Below are 25,235 nucleotides of genomic sequence, written 5' to 3'. Positions count from 1 at the left end.
CCTCAGGACCCTCCACCACAGTGCCAGGGCCCGGAATTCCCCAGGTACAGCAGCAGGACTCAGGGCGCTCACCTCACAACCGAGCCCAGATCGGCGACTGCCCAAGACAGTGTTCTAGGGCTTCATCCAGAACCAGGAATGTCTCTCTAAGAAGTTCCTCTGCTAAATGTGCTAGGACCTCATCTACGATCGAGCCCAGATGGAGGAGCTTCCTTGACATTTTATCTGTTGCACTCAAGACCTTTTTCTACGAGACATGCTCTGGGTGCTCACCTAGAACAAAGCAAGGCTTCTGGAAACATCTTGCCGCGGGTGTCTGGAGCCCTGACCATGACAGAGCCCACACGGAGGCTGTCTCTGGGGGAAATTCACTCGGGGAACACGCTGTGTGCTCTGGACCAAGGGTTCCCCTTCCCCAAATCTGCTACCCTTCCTGTTTCAGTCAGCCTGGACCCCTCAGATGTCTCAGCGTCCTTCCTCCCCTTCAGCTCTAGTACTCTCTGCCTCCCACCCCCAATTCCCCACCCCACCCCGACTCCCTCCTTTAATTCCTTTCTGACCCGGGCCCCAGACCTTGGACCCACAGGAACGGTACCCAATTTGTTCACCAGACGCTCCCACCTCACCCCATCTTCTGTAGCCTCCTTCACCCTCAGAGACCTCCTCCCACCGCAGAGGCATCCCCCCCAGCACCCATTCAGGAGCACAGGGCCTCGGTCTTGAACCCCAGACAGTGCCCCTTCTCTGACAGGTCCACCACAGGTGACACGTGGGCAACTCCGGGCAGGGGGGAAGGTGTGGGGTCCCCAGCACCGGAGGCGGTATGGAGGCCTTCATGAAAGCAGGGCAGCTCGTGAGGAATGTAGCACCAGTTATTCCCTGGGCCCTGGTCCAAGGGGGGCTTAGGAACTGGGCCACAGGGCTCAAAACATAGCCTAGGGCTGGGGCCTCCACCAGGCTGCCCCTCCCCTGAAAGAACCCAGTGGTGGAGCCACTCTACCCTTGTACCAACAGACCCACGTCCCCACAGCCTAGTGGCCTTGAAACTCCAGGCTCAACACTGTGGTCGATGTGGGATGAGCCAGGCCTACCCCTGTAGCGGGGGACCTGGGGCCTACACACTGGTCTCATACTCCAGCAACTCCTGGCAGGTCCCCGTGCTCCGGTACTGCAACCGGGGTGTGACCGGTGAGGCGTACTCCAGGGCCAGAATGGTCTTCCGGAGCCGGCGGTCAATAAAATGAGCATCCCATGCGGGGTACTTCTTACGAGGCAGGTCAATCCGAATGACAGGCACCTCTGTCCGCAAGGTGCGGGCTACTGGTGTGGGAGGCAAGCCGGGCCGCACCTGGAAGACAGGTGGTGTGGGGGTCCCCGCACGCTCACCCCCCACTGAGGCCCCATCCCGCTCTGCGCCTGTAGTCCTCGGCAGGGACCTTGGGGGACTTGTGACAGCATCGGCTGGTGGGCCACAGGGCTCTGAGGCCTCAGGGCAGATGCAGCCAGGCGCCTGGGGACCCAGCATGGGCCCGTTGGGGTGCAGGAGGCAGTAATAGACGCACATGAAGAATATGCCCAGAGCGAAGCTGGAGGCCACCACGCAGACGAGGATGAGCGAATGGAAGTCAGTGGAGAAGTTGCGGCTTGAGTACCAGAAGCCCGTGAGTGCTGCGTTCTCCAGCAAGACAATGCAGTAGTAGAGAGTCATGCGGCGGCGGCTGCGGCCCTCCTTGACATTGAACCAGCAGAAGATATAGATGATGCCCACTACCATGTTGTAAATGATCTCCTCCCACTTGGACATGCAGAAGTCCGTCTCACCCTGGATGACCCAGAAGGTCATGATGCACCAGTGGGCCACGATGAAGATGCCAAAGTAGAGCTTGTAGACGCTGGCGAAGAGCGCAAAGGCCAGGCTGCGGGCCGCAATGGTGAATAGGTGCCACAGCACCTGGGCCACTGCACCCTTGTACGACAGTGGCCGCTTGTCATCTCGGGAGTCCCGCAGCACCTTCTGGTAGGAGGCCAGTGTCCAGGCCAGGGACAGGAGAGAGGCGGAGGTGGAGAGGGCTGTGGAGACAGGGTGGGGGCGGGGTGGGCTGGGTTAGGGGTGGGTCTGGGTTGGGGGCTGGGTAAAGGGGAGGGTTCTGGGTCAGGAGCTGGGTTCCGAGGCCTGCGAGGGAAGGGCCTATTAATCAGGCAGGGTATGGGAGGGTCTTATGGGTGGTCTTCAAGACTGATGATGCAGGGGAGGGGTGGGTGGAACTGGGTACTTCTGTAGGGGTAGGACCATCAAGGTAAAGTAAGGTGGGTGATTTGGGGCTCCATAGGGTCAGGCCCAGGTTGCTAGTAGGGGTCCGTTAGGATTCAGAGGCTTGGTGGAAAGGTGGGAAATTAGGGTGCAGGACTCTGGGAGTGGGAAAGGAGGTACAAAGTTGGAGGGGTCACAGTTAGGATGTGGAGGAGCCAGGAGGGGACTGTTAAAAGCTGTAGGTAACCAAGATGAAATTAGATGGCGAAGAGGGACGGGCACCTGAACGCAGCTGAGGGGATGGGAAGCAAATCTAGGGTGGCGAGAGTTTTGATGGGGGCCCAGTGCCCGAGAGGTGGTGATCGAGTCTTTCAGGACTTTGAGGGTGGGCTGGGTGGAATCTGCGTGGGAGGAGCATGGGGAGTCCCAGAAGACAGGGGGTGTGGCCTTTCTCTGACATAAAAGGCATTTGCCTGTCCTGTTGGAGTGAGGGAAGGGGCAAGGTGGAGGTGAGTGATGGGACCGGAGCCAGACCTGGGAGGGGCTCCCAGGGGCTAAAGAGCAGTGAGAGGGTGGATAGATGGGGGTCCCAGGAGATGTAGGCTGGGACCAGGGAAGTTTGGAGAATGAAGGGGGCAGGAGAGGGCCTGAGGTGTGGTGATGGGGTCAAGGCCCCCTTCAAACTTTGCAGAAATGGGTGGGGTCTGGTCTGCCCTGATAATAGGGAAGGGCGAAAGGGCTGAATGGGGCCTAAGAGGAGGCCAAGAGGTGGAGAGGCCAGGTCTCTTCCAACACTGAGAGTAAGTGGCGCAGCCATTGGAGAGGCCTGGAGGGTGGTGAGAGTAGAAGGGGCAAGACCTGCACAACCTTGACAATGAGCGGGGAGGCGGGAGGGGTTGCTCAGGCCATCCCCAGGGGCCTTGAAGCACGGAGCATTGGCACGTGGGGCTGTCAGAATATCGAATACTGAAGGTGAGTGAGCTCCGGTTGGGGGTCAGGGGCTTCCCGGAGCGAGGAGGGCGCAGCGGGCAGGAAGGGCAGAAGGAGCAGGGCTCACCGGGCAGCAGGTCCGGACGGCCGCCACGGTGCACCAGGAGGCTGAGCTGCAGCACAAGCTGCGGCGCGCTGCGTAGGAAGGTCTCCAGAAGGCGCAGCATGCTCACGTCGGCGCTCTCGAACAGCATCCGCCAGTAGAAGTGGCGCCGGAGCCGTTCCCCGCGCCAGCGGCTCTGCAGCCCCAGGTACATGGTGCGCAGGTACCTGCCGGAGGGACACGGTGCTCATGCTCAGGCACCCACTCCCAACCCGCCCCTTGCCACCCAGCAAGCGCAAAGGGGAAGGGTGGACGTGTGTAGCCCTGGGCAAGTCACTGACTGCGCTGAGCCTATTCCCACAGATGTAAAATGGGCATTTCAAAAGGATCAATGAACTCCTTGGGGATGTTGGGGAGCTCCCAGTGGGCTCCTAAGCTTAAAGCAGTGAGGCAAAGTAAGTGCTTACTTACTACAGCGTTCTCATCAGCATTATTCCTCGGGCACTTTGGGGCCTGCTTTCTTCACAGGATTCCTGGCACCCTGTCATTTTCTAATCCCCACTTTATAGATGAGAAAACTGAGACCCGAGATCACACAGCTAGGAAGCAGTGGAGCCAGCATTCACACCCAGGCAGCCTGGCTTCGGGCTCCCCCTCTAATCGTTAAGCAACTCTGCCTCTCCCTATATGCCAGAAAGACTTCGCCCACACAGGGAACAGTTGCTGGTGCCAGCCCCCAGTTCTGTTGCCCCCAGCAGCTTCCTGGCCTGTTCCCAATGCCATCCCTGAGTGCTCAGTTCTCCCCACAGGGCACGGAGAAGCTGCTTAGAGATCCCCTGGCATCCGAGGCTTTGCTGCCGCTTCTCATGTCACTTCTCCCAGCAAACGCTGTCCCCAGCTGCTCTGCACAGGTCAGATTCCAGCTCACAATGCTCCCCCTCACCACCGGGCTTTTGCAACAGTTGTTCACCTGTCCTGTCCACTCCAGCCCCCAACCTGGATAACTCTTGCTTCCCTCGGCCCCCCCACACAAGGCTCAGTTTATAATAAACGAAACTCCAACCAGAAGTCTCTGCTGACCACCCCCCACCTGGAGTAGGGGCTTCTCCTCCTACACTCCTCCTGGAGTATAGGCATCTATCTCCCCAAGACTGTGAACTCCATGAGAATGATTAGGTCAGCTTGGTAACTGCTCATCTTCAATTCTTAGCACACCATCCGTGCTCTCTCAGTCTGTGAGTTGGCTGAATGAACGAATGTGGGAATGATTAAAAGTTTGTTTCACTGCATGAGAACCCAGTAGGGGACATGGAAGGAATCCTGAAGTCTTGAGTTCAGTTTCTGACTTTGCTCTGCAATCTTGAGCAAGAAGACCCTCTCTGAGCCCTAGTTAATCCCTGCCAAAGTGGCTGTGAGGATGTAATGGATGAGAAGACACTTTGCAACTGTAAAGTGCCGTGTGCACTGGGTGACAAGGGACCTGTCCACACAGATCTCTGGGTCTGATTTCCCCTCCCTGCCCTGGCTGTTGCCATCACAGACACTAGCCTCCACAACCCCCAAATTCCCTGATTCATGGGGCAGGCATGCCCTTTGTTGAAACCAAAGAGGGTTCCTCTAGAAGAGATCTCCCCAGAAACCAGGGGAGAAAATCCCAACAGATTCAGTGCCCCTGTGCCCGCATCACAAATTGGGGAAACGGGGATTTCCCAGATACGAAGGGCGGGCATGATCAGAATGTGGTTTGGAGGTCAATGGCGTTCCATTGTGAATTGCCTGCCCGAGGGAGGAACACAGTGCTCCCTGGAATTTGGGGACAGCGGACAGACCCAGAGTTTCCCCAGTGAGTATTCTGGTCTCAGCAATGGTGTGACCATCTCTGGGCCTCAGTTTCTCCATCTGCCAACAAGAGGGCTAGGTTTGATGACTCTGGAGATCCTTTCAGAGGGAACGTTCTGGGATCCAAACTCTCTCCTGAAAATGTGGCTGGGAACATCCCATTCAGGGCTCTCCTCCCCATCCCTGGTCCCCCAGTCCAACTCTCCCATCCAATGCTGAAGTGCCTTCAGCAATTCCCAGCCCCAGGCATTTACACTCTCTGCTTGCGCACTTCCTAGGTAGGCAGTCCCCACCTCCTGGGGCAGGGCCTTCTGCTCCTGGGCAGATCCGCACAGATTGTGTTTCTTTGGTGAGCAGAAATTTGTCTCCTTGTAACTTTCATTCTCTGGGCCCCTACCTATGCCCCACGTAAGGTTCCCTGCAGCCGGCCTCATTTATTTACTTAGCAAATATATCCTGACCACCAGCTCCGTGCCACATCCTGTGCCCTTAAGTGTCTCTCACTCCCATGGGAGGGAGACAAGGTAAGAGCTGAAATAGATGCTCCAAGATGCTGTGGAATCCACAGAAGAGCTGGGAAACTTTAACTGGGGGCTGAGGGGGGTCAGGGAAGACTTCTTGGAGGAAGAAACATTTGGTCTCAGCTTTAAAACATGGGTAGGTGTTGGAAGGCACATGAGAAGTGCAAGGGCATTCCAGGTGGAAGAAGCATTGAGCAAAGGCACAGAGGCATGGAAGAACACGGCCTTTTAGGAGAATGAATGGCCAGTGGTTTGCAGGCCTGGAGGGTAGGGTTTTCATGCACAGGGACGTAAGAAAACTGGAATTGTGAAGGGCATCAAATTCCAGACTGGAGAGTTCATATTTTATTCTAAACTTGAATTCTATCCCAGAATCAGGGGTGATGTGATAAGCTCAGTGGCTTAGAAAGCTTGCTCTGGAGGCTGGCTTGGAGGAAAGCCAGGAGAGGCTGGAGTTTGGTCCAGGCCTGAAATGACAGGGCTGAGCTAAGGCAGGGCACAGAGGAGGGGCAGAGAACAGAACTGGAGACGGCCAGAGGTGGGGGGGGGCCAAGGGAGAGACCCAGATGGCCCCCCAAGCTCCTGAGGGCCCAGGACACAGACCACCGTTCCCAGCCTGCATCTTCCCCCAACCCAGTTCCCTTCCCCATTCCCATGGCTCTGGCTTTGAACAGGAAGGAGAGACCAGCTGGTCCAACGTGAAGGGGCCTGGGGAGTTGGGGGAGGGCGACACCCTGGAAGTTTCGCTCAGGCTGGAAGACCATCTGTTTCCTGGCCCTGGTCAGCATGAGGGAGGCCCCGGCCCAGCCAGCATCCATCACCACCTGACAGGCTGCCTGCCCACCTCCCCGCCCACTCCTGCCAGCTCCCAAAGCCCCACACCCGCTAACCACAGACAAAGGACTCACCCAGCCCAGGACCACAGTGGGCCAGAGCAGGGAAGGGGGAGGGGAAGACAGAAGGCCTCTGAGACCCACAAACGTGGGGTCAGCGGGGAGCGTAGGAAGATCGCGTGGTAGTCTGGGGCTGGAAGGGCTGGGGTTCAACAATACTCCGCCTGCTTTGGCAAGAGCACCCAGATCTGCGGCTGCTCCTGCCAGCCACGCTGCATGCTCACTGCCAAGGCCTGCAAGGCTTTTAGGGGCCTAGAAAAATGTTTGAGGCCTGGAAAACGAAATTGGCTCTAAAACACAGGGAAAAACTGCAGAATCAAAATTAATAAATGTTTCATTAAATGTCTGCAAAACAGAACATGATACCAGGCAGTCAACGGCAATTTGGCTTTTATCTGAGTATAAAGAATATACGTTTGATACGGCTGCATTTTAATGTGCTTGATAGATGTGGAGGTCTTAAAACAGCCTTGCCCAGGACTGTTTCCCCTGAACCCCAGTTTCACTTTCTCTAACAAGGGGTCAGCTCCGCCCTCCTCCCCAACATCACAGCCCCTGCGGCGGCGAGGGTCAGAGGCGAGGGCAATACGGCAATACGCTGAGTTTGTGGGAGCTGCACAGCCCTGCCCTGGATGTTCTGTGGCCTCGGGTACTCTCTCTGCCTCTCTGAGCCTCATTTTCCTCCTTGTAGTGAGCATTTGTAAATTGCAGAAGGATGTGCTCATGGTGGGGGCTGGGGGGGGAGTAGGGGGAGGAGCATATGCTGGATAGAGGCCTCTGGCTCCCTCACCAAGCAGCCTCTTAAAACCTCCTCCAGGAAGCCCACCCATTCCACTCTGTTTGAAAAGGGATTGGAAGAAATTCATCTTTACCGCAAATGGGACTGATACCAGAGAAGGAAGTTCTCTCTCAGGGGAAGGAAGGCAGCCTTGGGGAATGTATTTGCTCTCCCCTAAAATGCATCCCCAGTCCATCCATTCTTTCAGTGCCACCACCCTGGTCCAGGCCACTGTCACTGTCGCCTTCTCGGTGGGCTCCCTACATCCACATGGCAACCAGGAGGGTATTCTGAAAACCCGTCAGGGATGTCATTCCCCTTCTCAAAACCTTCCAAGTGTCACCCATCACACTTGGAACAAAAATCCAAGCGTCTCCCCTTGGCTTGCAGGCCCCAAACCCTCTGGCCCTGCCCATGTCTCCCTTCTCTTCCTAAACCAGTTTCATTTGTTCTCAGTGCTCCAGCCAAACTCCTTCCTGACTCAGGGCCTTTGCACTTGCTACTTGCTCTTCCTGGAACACCCCTTCCCCAGATCCTCCTGTGACTGGCTCCTGAGCAGCTCCCAAGTCACTTTCTCAGAGTGGCCTCCCTGGTCACCAGTCCAATGTTAGCCCCTCTGCTCTCACAGGTCACTCTAGCCTGTCACATTGCCCTCCCTTATTTTCTTAACATGCACTACAAAATAACCTTATGTGTTAATTTACACATTTGTTTTTCTATTTTACCACACACTTTCTATTCTATTTTACTATTAGGGTGGGGACCATTTTTGTCTGGGTCACCACTGTGTCCCCAGCATTAGCACATCCAGTAGGCACTCAATAAATACATGTTGAATGAATAAATGTGTTTGCGTGTGTCTCACTCCTGACCTTGGAGGCCCCAGGGCTGCTCTGCCTGAGTTTGCATAGAGCCAGGACACCTCGCAGGCCACTCCTGTCCTCACTGACTTATTTCTGTCCTTCTTCCTCCAGGAAGCTTTCCCTGACTTTCCTCGGCCTGGGTGGGCTCGGCCAAGTTTGACAGCTCTCAGCCTTATGCTGCCTGAGGCCAGCGTGAGCCAGTCTGACAAACCTAACAGACAGCTTCTACCACTCACCTCACCTCCCGTTTTCCAGGCGAGGAAATAGGGGTGCTAAGAGGCCTATTTGGGATCTAATTTGCTGACTCCCAGCCTTGTGCTCGGAGAAGAAGCATGTTTGGGAGGAAACTGGAAGAACAGATAGTGTGTGTTGTGAAAGGTGGGATTGGTAGCAAATAAAACCAAGTCTAGAGAGGAGAGAAGCCAGCAGTTAGGGTGTGAGATCCCTGCACTCACGGATCCGGAGAGCTGTGCCTTCTGAGCCCCATTGCTTCCGTGAGCAGCCAGCAGGGTCAAGAAATGGACACATCTTACTTTATTCTCCCAGATGTGACCTAGAAATCTCCCAGCATCCCCTATGGCTGGGAGGCTCCTCTCTAATGGGGAAGGAAGAGAGGATCCATATCCCTGAGAAGCCAGGAAGCTTCTGGGCCCAGCGTCTGGGTCACTCTTTCTCTCTCCTCTTCTTTGTTCCTGGGTTGCCCTGAGTCTCTGGTATGAGGTCAGGGTTTCTGGCCAGGGCCTCCATCCCCATGCAGATGGTACACCTGTGTCCAAGCTGGACCTGTCCCTTCATCTGCCCTCAGAGCCTGAGCCACTGTCTCTTCTGTCTGTGGCTCAGTTCAGCCTGTCGTATTCGCCCCTTGAATGCAGGGTCAGCCTATTTATTTATCTGTTCGTTAGTTATTGTCAGTCAGTCAACCTTACCCTGGGACCCGGGGTCAGTCCAATGGTTTGTACCTTGGATTATGGGTCACGCTGTCTCCTAGACACTCTGTCCATTTGTTAGTCGTCTGGCCCAGGATCATGTGTAAGCCTGTCTGTCTGCTCTTAGGGGCTGGGGATATCAGTCTGTCTATCGCTTGAATATCAGGATAGCTTGTCTGTCCGCTTGGATACTGGTCCACTTTCAGTCCATCTTTCTGTCTGTCTCTTGGATACTGAGTCTGCCTGTCGTCTGTCTATCTGTCAGTCTCTTGGCTGCTTGGTCCATCTGCCGGTCTGTTGCTCAGCTCATGGCTTGGCGAGACTGCCAGTTTTCCGGCTGTCCTCCCCTGCCTGCTCATCCTCTCCCCGACTCTGGGTCTCTCTCTGTCTGTCTGCGTCTCTCACATCCTCATCTCCTCCATCTGTCGGGCTCAGTGATTCTGAGTGTGTGTTCTCTCCCCTCTCCACTCCCCCTCATACTCTGGGCCAAAAACACAGCAGCTTCCAGCGGTGCCCCCGCTCCTGCTCCATCCAGGAACGCCCCACCTCCCACCCTGCCTTGGTTAGCTCTTGGCCTCCCCTGTGGGATAGGCCTGCAACCCTCTGGATATGAGCAGGGTGGGGCTGGGAAAGCAGGGCTGATGGGAAGGAGCAGGACACCCTGCACCAGCCGGCGCATCACTGCTTAGGTCTGTAGGGGACAGCGGGCAGGTGTTAATGATACTGTTAATAGCTCCTATTTTTTGAGCACCAACTGCATGACCAGCTATGCTAAGCCTTTCTATACATATTGTTCATTTTTCACAGCAAATCTTTGAAGGGGGTACTATTATTATCCTCACTTAATAGATGAAGAGACTGAGACCTAGAAAGGGACTGGGCTTGTAGAAAGTCACACAGCAGGTTAGTGCCACACCTAGGACGCAGATGTGGCTCTTCATGGGCCCCAGCCCTGGAGAAGGTGCTTCAGTCCCATGGAGGGTGTGCAGTGCCCATATTAGGCAGAGACGCCCAGGAGGACCCGCGTCAGACAGAGGTGGGCCTACAAGCTTTGCTGGGCATCATCAGGGGGTTGGAGAACACTGTGGGAAGTGACAACAGTAATCAGAGTCAGGAGACCCAGGCTCAAGTCGTTTCAGGGGAAGCCCAACCCCTCTGTGGGCCTCAGACCTCCTCTACAGAATGGGCCCAGGTACCCTGATTCTGGCCTCTGCGAGGGATTTCCATCAGGCCCATCTCCCCGCCCATCCAATTCTTATAACCTTAAGGACCAGCATCTGTGTCCTGAACCCAGGTACTTCTCTCCACCCCGATGTCACCACTCTGGTCCCAGCCGGCCAACTCCAAGCAGCGGCAGCCTCCCTTGGCCCCGATGCCCTTCCTCCATTCCTTGCGCTCCTCGAGCTTATTCTTCACACAGCAGCCTGAGGGGTCCTGTAACGTCTCAGATCAGTGCATGCCACTGCCCACTACTCTCAGAACAGAAGTCTTACCGTGGCCGCTGAGGCCAGTGCGATCTAGCCTTTGCCCGCCTCTGGCATCTCTCTGCTCCCGCCCCCTTCCCCCACCTTCCGCCTCCCCTGCTGCACCGGCCTTGCTGCTCCTGAGCACCCCAAGCTCATTCCAGCCTCTGCTCGGAAAGGGCTCCCCCAACCTCTGACAAATTCTCATTCTTCCCACCTCAGCTCAGTGTCATCTCCTCCGAGAGACCCTCCTAGGTCCCCTCCCAAAGCACTCTGCTCACCCTGCTGGCCACTTCCTGACATGCTAAGCTGTTTTTTTTTCTTTAAAAACACATATAACAACTGGAAATGGTCTAATTTACTTGCTCCCACATTTATCATATGTCTGGCCAGTGGTGTAGGGCGCATGGTTCTCCTGTTCTCTGCCATGTCGCTAGTGCCAGGCACATAGCTAATGTCCAACATATATTTGTTTTCTGAGTGAGTCAATGAATGCAGAGTGTGAATATACTTTATAAGCTCCCAAGGAAGGCAGCCAAATGCAGAGGGAAATAACCTGGGCTTGGGGGTCAGGGAGGCCCAGGTTCAGGCGCTGGCTCCGTCACTGTTTGTATAATCTTGGGGAAGTTGCTTCCCTCTCTGAACCCCTCGGCTTATTGCCCACCTTATGGAGTAGGCATGAAGTCAGTAAGTAGTGAATAATGTAACATGCTCAGCCCAGTGCTGGGCAGGCAACCAATGGGAGACCTTAAGGAGTTTTCTGAGTTTGAGGCCCCAGCAGGCAGAGGAGGCCTTCTTGTTTCTAGTTTAGCGTCTGGCACAGCTGCGGGCCATGCGTAGGCCGCCTTCCCCCAGGGCTCGATGAATCTGTCCAGAGGAGAGAGTGGCTCAGAGAAGTCCTTCTGGGGCAAGTTCACAGGGCAGGGTCTTCTTTGGGGTCTTTGTCTTCCCCTGAAAATAACTGCCACTCATCAAAGACCTGCTGAAATCTGCACTGGAGCCCTGTGAGCTCTTGTGGGCATGATCCCCATTTTCCAGATGAGGAAACTGAGTCTCAGAAAAGGGGAGGTTCGTTTGACATTTATCCATCCAGCATCTCTGAGTACCTACCGTGCACCAGGAACTGTGCTAAAATGCTGGTGGACACAATGTTGAACGAGACAGGCCCACCCCATCCATTACTGTCTGTGGGGGAACCTGGACGTTAATTAAATCATCACGGAAACAGGGAACAACAAATATATTCCATGGGTTCCTGCCCTGCTGCAAGCAGGCTTCCATGTTTCAGCACTGAGCAAAGCAGTGCTACTGCAGGAGGGCCTGGCCCAGTTTGGGAAGGGGTAGCAATCCGAGAAGGCTTTCTGAAGGAGGTGGCTAGTAAGCCACGATCTGAAGCAGGCACAGAAGTTCACCAGGTGAAGGCAGGAGGGAAAGAAGTTTCTGGCAGAGGAACAACATGGGCAAAGTTCTTGAGCTGGGAGGAAGCAGTAAGTGGTCAGAATCACTGTAGCTTCGAGGAGCAGGTAAGAAAGCAAGAGATGCGTGGGCCATGATGAAGGATTTGGTCTTTAACTTAAGATTGCTGGGGAGCCACAGGAAGGTTTTAAACAAGAGAGTGACAGGATTAGACAGCATTTCTGGGTGTTAGAGGCAGTACTCGCTGTGGGGGGATAGATTGGAGTGAGGGAGGCAAGGGTGGGAGGTGGAAAACCAGTTCCCAGGTGAGAGGTGAGGATGGCCCCGGAAGGCAATGGACCTCAGAGACATTTAGCAAGCATTTGGAGAAGTGACTTACCCAAAAGCATCAGAGTGGCATCTTAAGGCAGGGTGGCTAACTTCTCCATTTCACCACAGGTACAAATGAAGCTGAGCCAGGCCCTGGGGACCCAGATGCCTGTGGGTCCTCTGTGCTACCCCATCTGCAGGGTGGCCCAGGAAGCTCTTGCAGGGAATGGCTCTGAGACCCCCTGCGCACCTGCTGGCCCCTTGAGGCTGAGCGCTCCTGCATGGATTCAAAATAGGACCTTCCTGGGTTGGCAGCCAAATGAGTCATAAATGCCAGCAAAGAATGTGATTTTACACATTTGGTTCCCATTTCGTGTGGTGGTGGGAGTAGGGCTGTATTTCTCCTCCTTAGCAGCCCCCTGGAGAGTCATAGCACCTCCTTCTGCTGGGCTGAAGCCAAATATTTCTCTGCCACTAAGTTTAGCCTCGGCTGAAGAGCTGAGACCCTGGCCTATCCAACCCACTGCCAGCAGCACCCAGCCAGGGCCCCTCTTTTCGCCCAACAACTAAGCAGGCAGTTCCTCTGCAGCAAAGCCTCTGGGACCAGGTTCCCACCTTACGTCTTTCACTGTACGGCTGCGGCCAGATCTTCTCCCCTCTCTGGCCTCACTTTCCCCACCTGTGAGATGGGTACAGAGCAGATGGGAACCCAGGATCCCATACTCTAGCGCAAGACTCTCAGTCCCTTCTTTCTCTCTTTTCCTCATATTCCTTGCAGAGCTGGGATGTCATGAGCCAGCTGGGGGAGGGGAAGTTAGATTCCACTTCTCTGGTGGCTTTGGTCACCTAGGGGAACTTGTAGTTCAAGGTAGGGAGAAAGTACCTCTTCTATCCGATCTTGGTCTGGGTGTGAGATCCTAGATGACAGGGGGCCAAGCTGATATCATTATGAGGGACTCTGGAGAAGGACTGAGGGGTGCCCAGTCCAAAAAGGCAGCTGCCCCTGAGCTCCAGCTGCTTGTTGCCCTGGGAGAAAGTGAGCCGAGTGGGGCTGGAATTTTAATTTTTCAAGAATAGCTGGAGATTGCCCTGGCTGATGTGGCTCAGTGGATTGAGCACTGGCCTGTGGACCAAAGGGTCACTGGTTCGATTCCCAATAAGGGCACATGGCTGAGTTGCAGGTCAGGTTCTTGGTGCGGGGCACACAGGAGGCAACCACACATTGATATTTCCCTCCTTCTCTTCCCCTCTGTCTAAAACAAAATAAATAAAATCTTTTAAAAAAGAATAGCTGAAAATTAAGACATTTATGCAAAAATGTCATCCCAATTTGGAAATGTTGGCAACTAATTTTAAAAATACCATATGAATTAGGAAATTATTATTCCTTGTTTTAGGTGTGATCATATTAGTTATATTTTTAAAAAGTCTATCTCTTTAGTTTTTCAAGATTTTATTTATTTACTTATTTTTAGAGAGAGGGGAAGGGAGGGAGAAAGATGGAGAGAAACATCAATGTGTGAGAGAAACAAGAATCAGTTGCCTCTTGTGCGCCCCCAACTGAGGATCAGGCCCGGAAAACAGGCATGTACCCTGACTGGGAATTGAACCGGTGACCTTAGGGATGTACTGAAATACATATGAATGCAATGATATGATGTCTGAGATATGCTTAAAAATAAGATGGAAAGAAAAGAAATGGAGGGGAGTCTGGACTTCTGGTCTCCAACACCTGTATGTCCTACGCTAGCCACAGATGATTATTTACATTTACATTACTTAAAGTTAGTTAAAATTCAGAAAGTAGTTCTTCTGCCACATAGGCACGTTTCAATCACTCAGTAGTCATGTAGGGCTAGTGTACTGTAATAGGCAGTGAAAATATCGCCCATTTCCATCACTGCAGAAAGAAGTGGTGGCTGGTGCTGGCCCGGATAAAGCAACACTGGCCAGGGTGGTGGTGCAAGGGGGATCATTATCCTGTTCTCTATACTTTTATACATGTATTTTTCCATAATAACAAGTTTCATTAAACAGTAGTGGGGAAATACTGTGTAGGCCAAACACACCTCGGGCTGGGTTTGTCCGTGGCTACTGATCTGAAGCCCATGGTCTGACTGTCAAGTATCGTAAAGCCCCCAAGTTAGAGCCACAGACTCTTAACCGGTAAGGGGCTTTTAGAGATCATCTGGTTCATCCTCTGGTCCCACCTGGGAGAGATGCTACAGCTTTCCTGCCAAAACCAGCCACTTCTGTCTGCCTGCATCTGTGGTGTGGAGTTCCTGCCCTCGGGAACAGCCGGCTCTGCTTCTGGGCAGCATGATTGTCAGAGTGTTCTGGCCTATTGTCAGGCTATTTAAACAGACTCTACCTCCCTTTGACCTTGGGTCCTCATCTGTCCTCACACTGCCTCTGCCTCCGCTGGGGCCCTGGAGGAAATCTCCTTCCTTAAAGGTAGGGTAGGTAGCAGGGAAAGTTAATGAGCATTAGGATGCCCCATCCCCCTCTCCCACTCCCTACCTTGTTACTAAGCAAGTAGATGGGCTGCAACTTGGGCTAATAATAACAGTAACAGTAATTAACGTTTTCTGAGCATACAGTATGTGATGAGCCCTGCGCATTCATATTATCTCCCGATATCTTTACAAGAATTCTTAGGAGAATCTTCACAATAATGAACGCTATCATTATTCCCACTTCATAGATGGGGCTAGAGCTCTGGCTGGTGAAGTGATTTGCCCCAGGTCACAAAGCTAGGAAGTTGGGGAGCCACGAGCTGCACCAGTGCCCCGGGCCTCAGCGACTCTGCTATCTCGTCGGAGCCCTGGGAAAACTCTTCTAGGATTCTCAAACCTCCAGCAGGACCTTACAGATTGGGTAACTGAGCCCCAGGCAATGACGCATGTTTTGCTCGAGATTCTGATCTCAAAGAATCTATTCAGTCCACACAAACACTCACTGAGCACTTACTGCGTATGAAGAACTTTATTTCTTCCATCTCTAAAGTAGTATTTCTTCCACCTCCATCCTCCTAAAAACTCAGCCCATGGTTGTTCCCTTTACATCTTATACAAGTACAAATGCATTGCCCTTAGCTTGCATTTGTCCACGACAGTTTGAAAGCCTGTGGATGTAGGCCTAGCAGCTCCCAGTACCACGTCCACAGAGGCAAAGGGCTCCCACACTGCCTCAGCACCCCTCCATCGGCCACAGAGGCAAAGCCTGCTTCAACAGGCTTCAAGTACTAAAAACCTGCCAGAACTGGCCGGGTACAAGGCCACCAACAGCAACAGAGGGTCTGTTCTGGGCCAGTCACCATGGGGGCAGGGAGAAGAAAAAACAAGACCTCAACTCCACAGGGGTTTGGAGTCTGGTAGGAGAACCAGGTGGGTGGGCAGATGATCACAACAGAATGTGATCAGGCCTGGGAGCCTGAAGAGGAATGAGTAACTGTGCCTGGGGGGACTTCTGAGGGGAAGGAGCCAGAGTGTTAACAGTGGGTATCTTATATCAAAATCAACATTTAAAACTATTTTTCTGATTGTTTTTCCTCTCCTCAAAGCAATACATGACTAATACACACAACCAGTGGAAGGAGGTATCACCTGGTGGTCACACACGTGGGCTTGGAAGCTGGGCTGCATCGCTGCAGACCCTGGCTTTGCTACGTACTAACTAGGAGGCTGTTAACCTCTCTGTGCCTCGGTTTCCACTAACTCAGTTAGTGTGGGCTAGTATTACTGGCTTATATTACAGATATGGAGAGGATGTTCTATATATTAATTTAATAAGCCTGCACAATGGCCATTTGTATAGCGATGTTATTATCCCATTTCACAGAGGAGGAAACTGAGGCCTAGAGAGGTTAAGTGACCTATTCAAGGCCACACAGCATATAAGCGGCAGAGCCAGAGTTTGGGCTACGCAACCCTTATTCTTGCCCACTGCACTCCCTCCCTGATGCCATTGCTGTGAAGAAGAACAATCTAAGTTCTATAAATGGTAGCTATAATTTTCAGCAATATCTGACTTTTTAAATAACAGGTGCATGTATGCATGTATATTCTGGTTAATTAAAAGCTGGAGTAAAATCTTCAGGCTGTACAAGATCTAATTAGTAAGTGGAAATCTCCCCTAACCTCACCTCCTCACCCCCAGAGACAATGAGCGGAGGGGAGTCTTCTTTAGATCTTGTCTGTGCTGCCTGAGGTTTCAACAGAGGTGCACTGCTCTCTTAGAAACAAAACAGCAAAGCAATTTCCGTTTTTGAAAAAAACAAAACAAAACAACTCTTGCCTGATTGAGGAATGGGAAGTCGGATGACAGTGGGTGGCACATGTTGGGTTTATTCAGGGAAGGCTTCTCAGAAGAGGTGGCATTGAAGGATGTGCAGAATTCCACTGAGAGGAGAACGGGAAAGGGGCTTGCTGGAGGAAGGGCTGCAGGCAGTACTCAGAGCTGGGAGGGAACAGAGGGTGCGAGTTTTTTTTGGAGAGCGTGTGTGTGGAGCGTTCGCTAGAGCAGCAAGGAAAGGAAAGAGCAGGAGGCAAAGGGCCTGAGGCCACGCTAAAGCATTTGGACTAGCCTGAAGGGCAGAGGGGGGCCGTGCCAGCCTTCTGGTTTCAGAAGGGTGGAGTCAGACCTGAGCTTTAGAGCTATCATTCTGATTACCGGTAGCGGTGGGATGGAATGGATTGGGGGGCAGGGATTGGAGGCTGATAGGATTTCCCAGGGGAGGAATTACAAGGCCCTAACACAGGCAGGGCGATGAATGGAGAGGCCAGAGCAGATCCCAACCCATCCTCCTTCCTCTCCCCAGGGACTTTCGCCCTAGCTTTGGGTTCAAAGCCATTTCCTGGCAGCCCTCCCTCCTCCCAGCAAGGCTTCTCCTGTGTGGTCTTTATAGATCAAACAGGGGACGCTGGGCCCAACTGCCGCCACTGTGTCTGTTAGGAGCAGCTCTAATGGCCTGTTGCTGCGGAGGGGCGGGGAGAGGAGGATGGCCGGGGTGGGGTCACAGAGAGGGGGCGCGAAGGAGGTGCTGTGGTGAGGCTGAACTGGAAAAGCCCTGCAAAGTGAGAGCAGGGAGGAACCTTGTGGGGAGTCATGGAGTTCAGGGGGTTGTAAACATGTTTCAGCTGAGGGACTGAACAAAACCTTAGAACAAAACCAACATGTTAAAAACGAGAAACTGAGATACTCGGGTTGAAATGACTGTGAAAGGGCCGTGAAACACAATTTGAAAACCACAATGGGATACAACCCCTGGCCCATTTTATAAATAATAATACAAATAGCAATGGCTGATGAGATTTGAGCACTTTCTGTATTCCAGGCACTGTGCTAAAAACTATAGATACATTATTTAATTTATGACTCCCTCAAGCTGCATGCGGTAGGTGCTGCTATTAGAATGTCTGTCCGTTTCACAGATGAGACAATCAAGGCACACATGTTATGCCATTCGCCCAAAATCACAGAAAGTGGCGACACAGAATATGGTTGATTCCAGAATGGGGGTTCTTCACCATTAACTATCTGGCTGCAATAGGGAAATGGACCAGAGAAGGAAAGATACCACGTCCACTCTGCCCGAAACAGACTCCCTGCCCTGGTTGCTGCTGACATGGCCCATCTTTTCTCATCTGGATCATTGGAAAGCCTCCTCATGGGCCTCCAGGTTTACCCTGGCCTCCCTCCAGCCTATTTTCCATCCAGCAGCCAGAGTCCACATTGGAAAACATAAATCAGGCCCCCTTTCCCCCCCTGCTCATATCCTCTTGGGCTCCCCACTTCATGCATCAGGCCCTGTGTGATCTAACCCCAGCCAACCTGTCCACCATCATCTCCTACACTCTCTGCTTCTGCCACATGGGTCTTCTTGCTCCTCTCCTCCCCTTCACCTGGAACACCCTTCCTGAGACCTCCACACAGCTAGCCCTCACTTCATCCAGCCCTCTGCCCACATACCACCTCCTCCCAGAAGCCTGCCCTGACTACCTCATCTCCAAAAGCCATTCCCTCTTCGCTGAGCTTCTGTAGCCTCCTGCCCTGTTTCAATTTGTTCGTAGCACTTACTGCCATCTGATCCATTATATTTTATATTATGCATACTTAAAATGCCCAAAGTTTTGCCACCCCCAAATATGCATTTTGGAATATTGATTTTAAGAAACAAAAGACTCAAAGAAACTTTGACCCTCCTCCTTACCCACCTAAAGGTGAATTCAGAAAGAAAAACTTGTTTCAAGGAGGGAATTCACCTGAGCACATGTGAATTAAGTGTTGCAGGCAGGGAGAATCAGACAAAAATCTGTTCACTAGATTCCGCTGTGTCCCACTGTTTCTTGGTAGCCCAGTAAGAATCTGTTTACTACGTGCTGCCTCCCTGTGAATCACCTGCTTTTCCTTCGAAACCCCAGACCTCCCTTCTCCTTTGTCCACAGTGGCTTAGAAACCTCAGCTGCCCCGTGGTTTCCCCATCTCCTATCTTACGGCATTCCCACATGTACATCTGTGATAAACTTAGGACATTTTCTCTTGTTAATTGATCAAATCTGATTACTCGCTCAGCTAGAGGAACTTAGGAGGTGGGAGGGAAGTTGTTTTGTTTCACCTGCCTACAACACAATACATATTATATTCTGCTTGTTTATTGTTCTCCCCACTAGACCGTTGAGCTCCATGAGAGCAGGGACTTTGTCTTGTTTGCTACTCTATTCCCAGCATTCAACACAGTGCTTGGTATACAGCAGGTGCTCCATAAATATTTGCTGAATGAATGATTGAAGATTAAATGAACAGCTGCCATGTCCTTATGGCTTCAGGGGCCTTGAAGGCCCTCTTGCTCTCCTGCCCCCTCCCTGGCCACCTGCTCAATGAACAAACCTGCTTCTGCAGAGAACAAAGCCCAGGCTGATGGCACTAATCACTGCCAACGGTTCTGAATACTTAACAATGGGGCCAGCCCTTTGCTAAACCCTTGGCACACATTATCTCGTTAAACCTCCAAACAGCCCAAGGGGTGAACCATTATGATCTCTGGTTTACAAGGGATGAAGCTCAGGGACAGAGATTAAATGGCTTGTCAAGGTCACATATAGGAAGTGAGAGGATCGGGATTTGAACCAAGGATATTTGAATTCAGAGCCCACGTTCTTAACCATTATTCTGAGAAGAGAATATGGCTTCCCACAGGGGAGACACAGAGCTTGACTTTCACACCAAGCAGATCACTAATTCACTTCAGAACTTCTCTTGAGTGCAAGACAAGGTTCCTGAAGAGGCAGAGCGAGCAGTGCTCAGACAGGGCGGGGGGATTAGAGGAAGGTCCTTCAAAGCCCAGTTTGCTTCCCTCCTTCCCTATTCTGAGGTCCCCAGAGCCTCCTGACAGCCTGGGAGGAATTCCACACCAGATCATCTTCCAGTAATTGGCTTAGCAAACCATGCTTATCTGGGCAAAGCTGGAGCCCAGTGAATTCAAGATTAGGAAAAGCAGGATTCAGGGCTTACTGCTCTGCTGCCCACAGGGTCAGAGGAGACAAGGTTAGGACTGTAATTGGCTTAATAGTCCAGAGTGGTTTAACAGCTCAGAGGGCTGGGGGGAGGGGATGAAAACACAGGTCGGTGTCCCGCCAACAGCCTGCTGAACCAAAGGATCTGTGTGCTCTTCTCTAGGGTGTTCAATCTGCCTCCGTCCACGGCCATTGTTCTTTCTAGGAACCCCCAAAGCCGCTGGCGTGGTGGTGCTAGGGATGAAGCTTGGAAGTTGGGCAAAATGGGTTGGAACCTCACCTGTCCCCCACTTTGTTGGTGGGTGATCCTGGACAAATTATGTGACTTCTCCGAGCCTCACTTTTTTGGCTGGTAAATGGGTGCATCAATTGCCGACAGAGGGACAGTCTCAGGGTGAAAAGAGACCCAGTGCTTTTAGCCTTGCATGGGGCCAGCTGGGACACAGCGGGTGCGCGGTGTCCATGAACTCCTTCCCCTCGCGCCCTCCTCAGAGCCCCATTCTGGGTTTGAAATAATAGTACCAAGACCCATTTTGCAGAGTTGTTTGGGGATAGAATAAGAAAAGACCTTATCAATTGTGAAGAGCTAGACCAGAGGTCAGAAAGGAGAGTCCCACAAACGTGTTTCCTTTGGTTGACACTATTTTTAAAAATCTTAATTAGTAGTTGAAAATGGGAAGAATTCACCAAAAAAAAATCCCAATCCATTTCTCTTGAGAAATCAAGACTTGACAATATCAGGTTCACATTTTCTCATGACACCATCAGCTGAAGCCAGGACGCTGCTTCGCCCACAGTGTCCTCATGACTGATATCCACGTGCTGTCACAGGTCTGTGACAAAGGTCTGTGACACAGGTCTGTGGCTTCTCAAAGTATTTAAGCTTTCGATCCAGCATTGTACAAGCATGGGGAGTTGAAAGAGGTCTTTATGGTTGAAATTAGTTTATTCAGAACCAGAGGCGTGAGATCAGGAGGTGAGTGACTGGCCAGTCTCCTGGCTTTGACCCTGGAGAACTCAGACACATGTCTCCTTCCTTAACAACCCGGGTTTCGGGACTCTGAACATCTGCACCAAGTCCTGCCAAACAGTGAGCCTGTTCACTGTGGGAACATTTCATGTAGTAAGCAAGCCTGTTGTGCCAACATTGCTGAATTTCTAGGAATGCCAGCCCTGCCGGCTTCTCTATACTTTGTCTGGGTTTTCCTCCATTTACCTAGACCATCAGCCATTTTAAAAGCCAAAGCGTTTGGGACAGGTGCCCAGAGGTTTTAGCTCTGATAACTAGACCCATAGTCAGAATTACAGAAAAGGGAAGGTTCTTAAGATGATCGAACCTAATATTTTCATTTGACATACAGGGAAACTGAGGCTCAGATGTAGGAAAAACAACATCCAAGGCCACCCAGTAAGCTAGTTGCAAACCTGGAAGGAGACATAAAGCTCTTGATCACTGCCCCCAATCCAGCACTTTCCCCACAATATACACCGTCTCCCCACCCTTGCCCACAGGGGCCAACTCCCTCCTTTCACATTTTTATCTCAGTGCAGCAGAAGCCCCGACTTCTATCATCCTGGAATCTTGGGATCTCAGACTCATCATTCTTTGAGCTTGGGAGACACATTAGTGGCAGAACTACAGGGCGGATGAATTGAACTTGATCTTCGAAGGCAGAGTCCTTCCAAGAGTCCCAGCTCTCCTATTCCCTAGCTGTGTGACCTTGGGCAAGGATATGCCCTTTCTGAATAAAATAATTGTTATAGAACTATAAATGAGGGCTCCTGTGTCCCTAAAGTTTAAGTGAAATGATCCATATGTGAATGGAGCTGGACACATTGGAGCTTATATACCCTGTTTAAATTGTTACAAGCCAGATACTACTAGATGTTTTTTTAATTGTTAAATTTTTATTTTTCAAGAGAAGCTAGGAGTTCTGGATGTTTGAAATACTATGCAAACCAAACCAAACAATTCCAAGGGCCATGAGTTTGCCATCCCAAGCACCTTACTTTAGAAATAGGGGAGAGTGGGAATAGCTAGCCCTTTTACCGGAGAAACCATGGAGCTGAGTAGACCCTTAACTACTTCCAGTCACTCCCCTGAGGTCCTGCCCCCACTCTGTGGTCATTTTTTGCCCTATTTGAGGGAAATTCAGTTTATATTTTGAAAAAAGAAGTATCAGTTTCTTGCAAGTAGATTCTGAAAAGGGGGAAGAGAGGGGCTTGACGTAGTGAGTCAAAGGGCAGTTGGCCCATTTTAGGCTGAAGCGAAAGGGGATGAAGATTTGGCTACCAAGAATAGGAAGTTACCATTTCAGAATCTAAAAATATCTTTCACCATCTGTCCACTCAGGCACAGAATGGTAAATGTAGATTAGTTCCTGGATGTAGACATGAATATTTTTATGTGTCAAGCTAATAATAATAACACTACTTTGTGTGGATACAACTTCGCTCCCCTTTCCTCCCCAGGACAGCTAAATGGAATATACACATTAATCTAGGCAAGGCAGACATGGGGAAACCAAGGCAGGGAGAGCTTTGGCAACACGACAAGGGTGACACAGCAAGTGAGCAGCTGGGACAAACCCTGGGTGTCTTGTTTCCAGCCCTCAGCCCAGATCTAAATCTTCTGAGCGAGGTAGAATGAATTAACAAGTAGCAGAGTAAACACAAGAACAGCAATAATCACCCTTTACATCTCTACTGTGACTTTGGCTTTTTCCCTGCTTTCCCCACATCTATGATCATCAGAGTCATCTATTACATTCCTTAAACACATTGCAGTTTGCATGGCCTTCACATAGACCTTCTCTCACCTGACCACCCACCAGGTAAGAAAAATAGGATGGTAGACACTAAGATGAGGAGGAGGGAGTCTTCCACATTTCACAGGTAAGGACACTTAGTCTTGGAGGGAAGAGGGAGTTTGCCTAAGATCATATTGTAGGCAAGTTCACCCTGTCAGTGCACAGTAGAACCTAAGCTACTAGAGCAATCCTGATTCAAGGGGAACCCTAGGTTCAGAATTCCCCCTTCTCCAATTTCCTCAGCTCAGCTCAGCAGGCGCCCTCAGACTTGGCAGAGGAAGTAGGCTGCTTGTACAAAGCCTCAGCTTTGTCTTACTGTCCTGGTATTAAAGGGCAGTCAGTGGCCATCTAATCTCAGATGCAAGATCCCCAATCCCTTGGCTTTGCTGAGGTGGGGACGGGAGGTAGACACTGGGGGAGTCCTACGAAACAGGAGCCAGTTTCTCAGCTGGGTCCAACACACCCTTTCCCAAAAGTCTAAAAAGTTTGGGCGGGATATTTGTTTGGCCACCTCAAATTCCATGCTTCTCCTGGGAGGCTGGGCACAGATTGCAATTCTGAACTGAGGTCTCTGAGAGCTGGGAAGGACTTCTGAACTCTTTCCTAAACCCAGGCTCAGCATTCAAGCAGAAGGGAATAGGTGAGGGCTGGAGGGAGCCCTGGGGCTCTGTTCCAAGCTTCACATGCATCCTCATCAGCCCAGGGCCCTCCTCATTCACACCCTCCAGAGGATTTCCGTCTCTCTCTCCTTGCTCCATCCCCTCCTCCTCCAAAGGTCAGATTAGAGAGGATGGCACCGGGGTTGGTCGGAGTTTGAGGGCAGAGGTCAGGAAGGAGGCTGGCAGAGAAGAAATCAGAACTGCATTGGGGTGGAGCAGGGCGGGGGTCAGGACAAGAGGGTTGACTAGAGAGGTCAGAGGAGGGCTGGGGTAGGAGGCCCTCCTCACTTTTCCACCCTCACTCCTTGGAATCAGCTCCCTCTGTCTGCGCTTTTCCTACCTCCAGACCTGGCCGAGCTGCAGGAGGTGGACGAGAGTCTGCAGCAGCCAGACGCAGAGGCGGCAGCAGCGGCGGCGGTAGGCGCTGGCCGAGGGGGGCGCGGGCCGGGGACCCAGCTCGGGGCTGCCTCCTTTGGTCCGGAAGGCGGCGACGCTGTCCTTGGTGCTGACAGAGGGCCCGCCGATGCCGCTGTCCTTGGTGCTGACGGCGGGTCCCGGGGCACCCGCGGGCTCCGTGTAGTCGTACACGAACCAGCGGAAGCTGAGCAGCTGCACTACAAGCGAGGGCAGGAGCACGAACAGCAACGTGAGGCCGAAGTAGGTCCGCTGACCCTGCAGGTAGTAGGAGGCCGCCAGCCACAGGTCCGTGGCGCCGTCGGAGAAGAACACGAGCAGTGCGCACAGTACCCAGCAGCAGTCCCGCATCTCGTAGCGCGGCCCGGAGCCTCCCGCCCCGGTCACTCCGGGGCCCCCGGCCGCTGTCGCCGCCTCCCCGCGCCCGGACGCACTGCCCCGGGCTCCCCCGGCCGCCCCCTCCGGCCCCGGGCCGGCCGCGGCCGCCGCTCCATCAGACTTCGCGGCCATGTTGGCGGAGCGGGAGGCGGGGAGCGACTTCCGGGAGGTGGAGGGGGTGGGGTGCGGGGTGGGGAGGACCCTATGCGGGAGGCTCCCGCCTCCTCCTCTTCCTCCTTCTCTTCTTCCTCCTCCCCTCTGCTTCAATTATTCATTACCCTGGGCGCCGCCCTCGCCCCTCCCCCACCCCGTCTGGGCTGTGGCGGGATCGGGGAGCGGCCCCTGGGAAGGGAGATGCAGAGGGGAGAGCATCCCAGGTCGCCCTCTCTTTCCTTCCTCGGAGGTGTGGGGCCCCAGCCACATGTTCTCTGCCTTTCATCCCTCGCCCCACTCCACTTCCTTCCTTTCTCTTTTCTTCTCTGCGCCCCTCTCCATCCACTCCTCTTGCATTTATCTCCTCTGTTTACCTCCAAGGACCTGGGTCTGAGGAGGGTGAGGGACCAGGAACTTGAAAGGGGCTGCTTAGCAGGCACCCCAGTAACTCTTTAGCAATCACGCCGCGCCAACAGGCCACTTCTTGGTTTCCAGAGTGTTCGCACATTGTTTCATCCCCTTCTTTGATCTTGAGAGGTCCCTTTTCTCACTGTCTGTTTCTTACTGTTTTGAAGCTGAGAAAACTGCAGCTCTGAGAGTTTGCTGTCTCTTCCCCACTCTCCCTTCTCCCCGCTCAGGGACCGCCCGCAGCCCTGGAGGCTGGGGGGCGGGGGGGCGGGGCAACATGGAGCTGTCCTTGGTGCTGATGGGAGGGAACGGAGGAGGAAAGAGCGAGCGCGAAGGCCTGAGGGAGGCCTGAGACTGGAAGGCGTATTTTCCAGAAAGTCTGGATCACAGATCCAGGGAAGTGGAAAGCTAAGAAAGATGGAGCTGGAGAGTTCTGAGGGATGAGGTCCTAAAGGGCCAGAAGATACGCTTTATCCAGGAAGCATATGGGGAACCGCTGCAGAATTTGAGCAGAGGGTAATGTGATCAAGTCAGGATTTTGCAAGAAGACCCTGTAGCAGGAGGGGAGAAGTGCTCACAGCGAAGTAGCCTGGGGATGGAGAGGCCA

General features: G+C 52.6%; 1 protein-coding gene across 1 annotated transcript; it reads right to left on the bottom strand.

Annotated features, from left to right (window-relative positions):
- Positions 1 to 548: 548 nt before the first annotated feature.
- Positions 549 to 24,199, bottom strand: XKR7 (XK related 7). Its single transcript, XM_037044707.1, has 3 exons — positions 23,616 to 24,199; positions 3,309 to 3,511; positions 549 to 2,070 (listed from the first exon to the last, which is right to left on the bottom strand). Exons 1-3 carry the CDS (start codon positions 24,197 to 24,199, stop codon positions 1,115 to 1,117), a joined length of 1,743 nt encoding a protein of 580 aa, XP_036900602.1. The 3' UTR covers positions 549 to 1,114.
- Positions 24,200 to 25,235: the final 1,036 nt, after the last annotated feature.

Source organism: Sturnira hondurensis, unplaced genomic scaffold (assembly GCF_014824575.4).
Source record: "Sturnira hondurensis isolate 20B ecotype Veracruz unplaced genomic scaffold, ASM1482457v3 Scaffold0004136, whole genome shotgun sequence".
In the NCBI taxonomy this organism is placed as follows: Eukaryota; Metazoa; Chordata; class Mammalia; order Chiroptera; family Phyllostomidae; genus Sturnira; species Sturnira hondurensis.
Note: the sequence above shows the minus strand (reverse complement) of the source record. Positions and strands in the feature narration are given on the sequence as shown.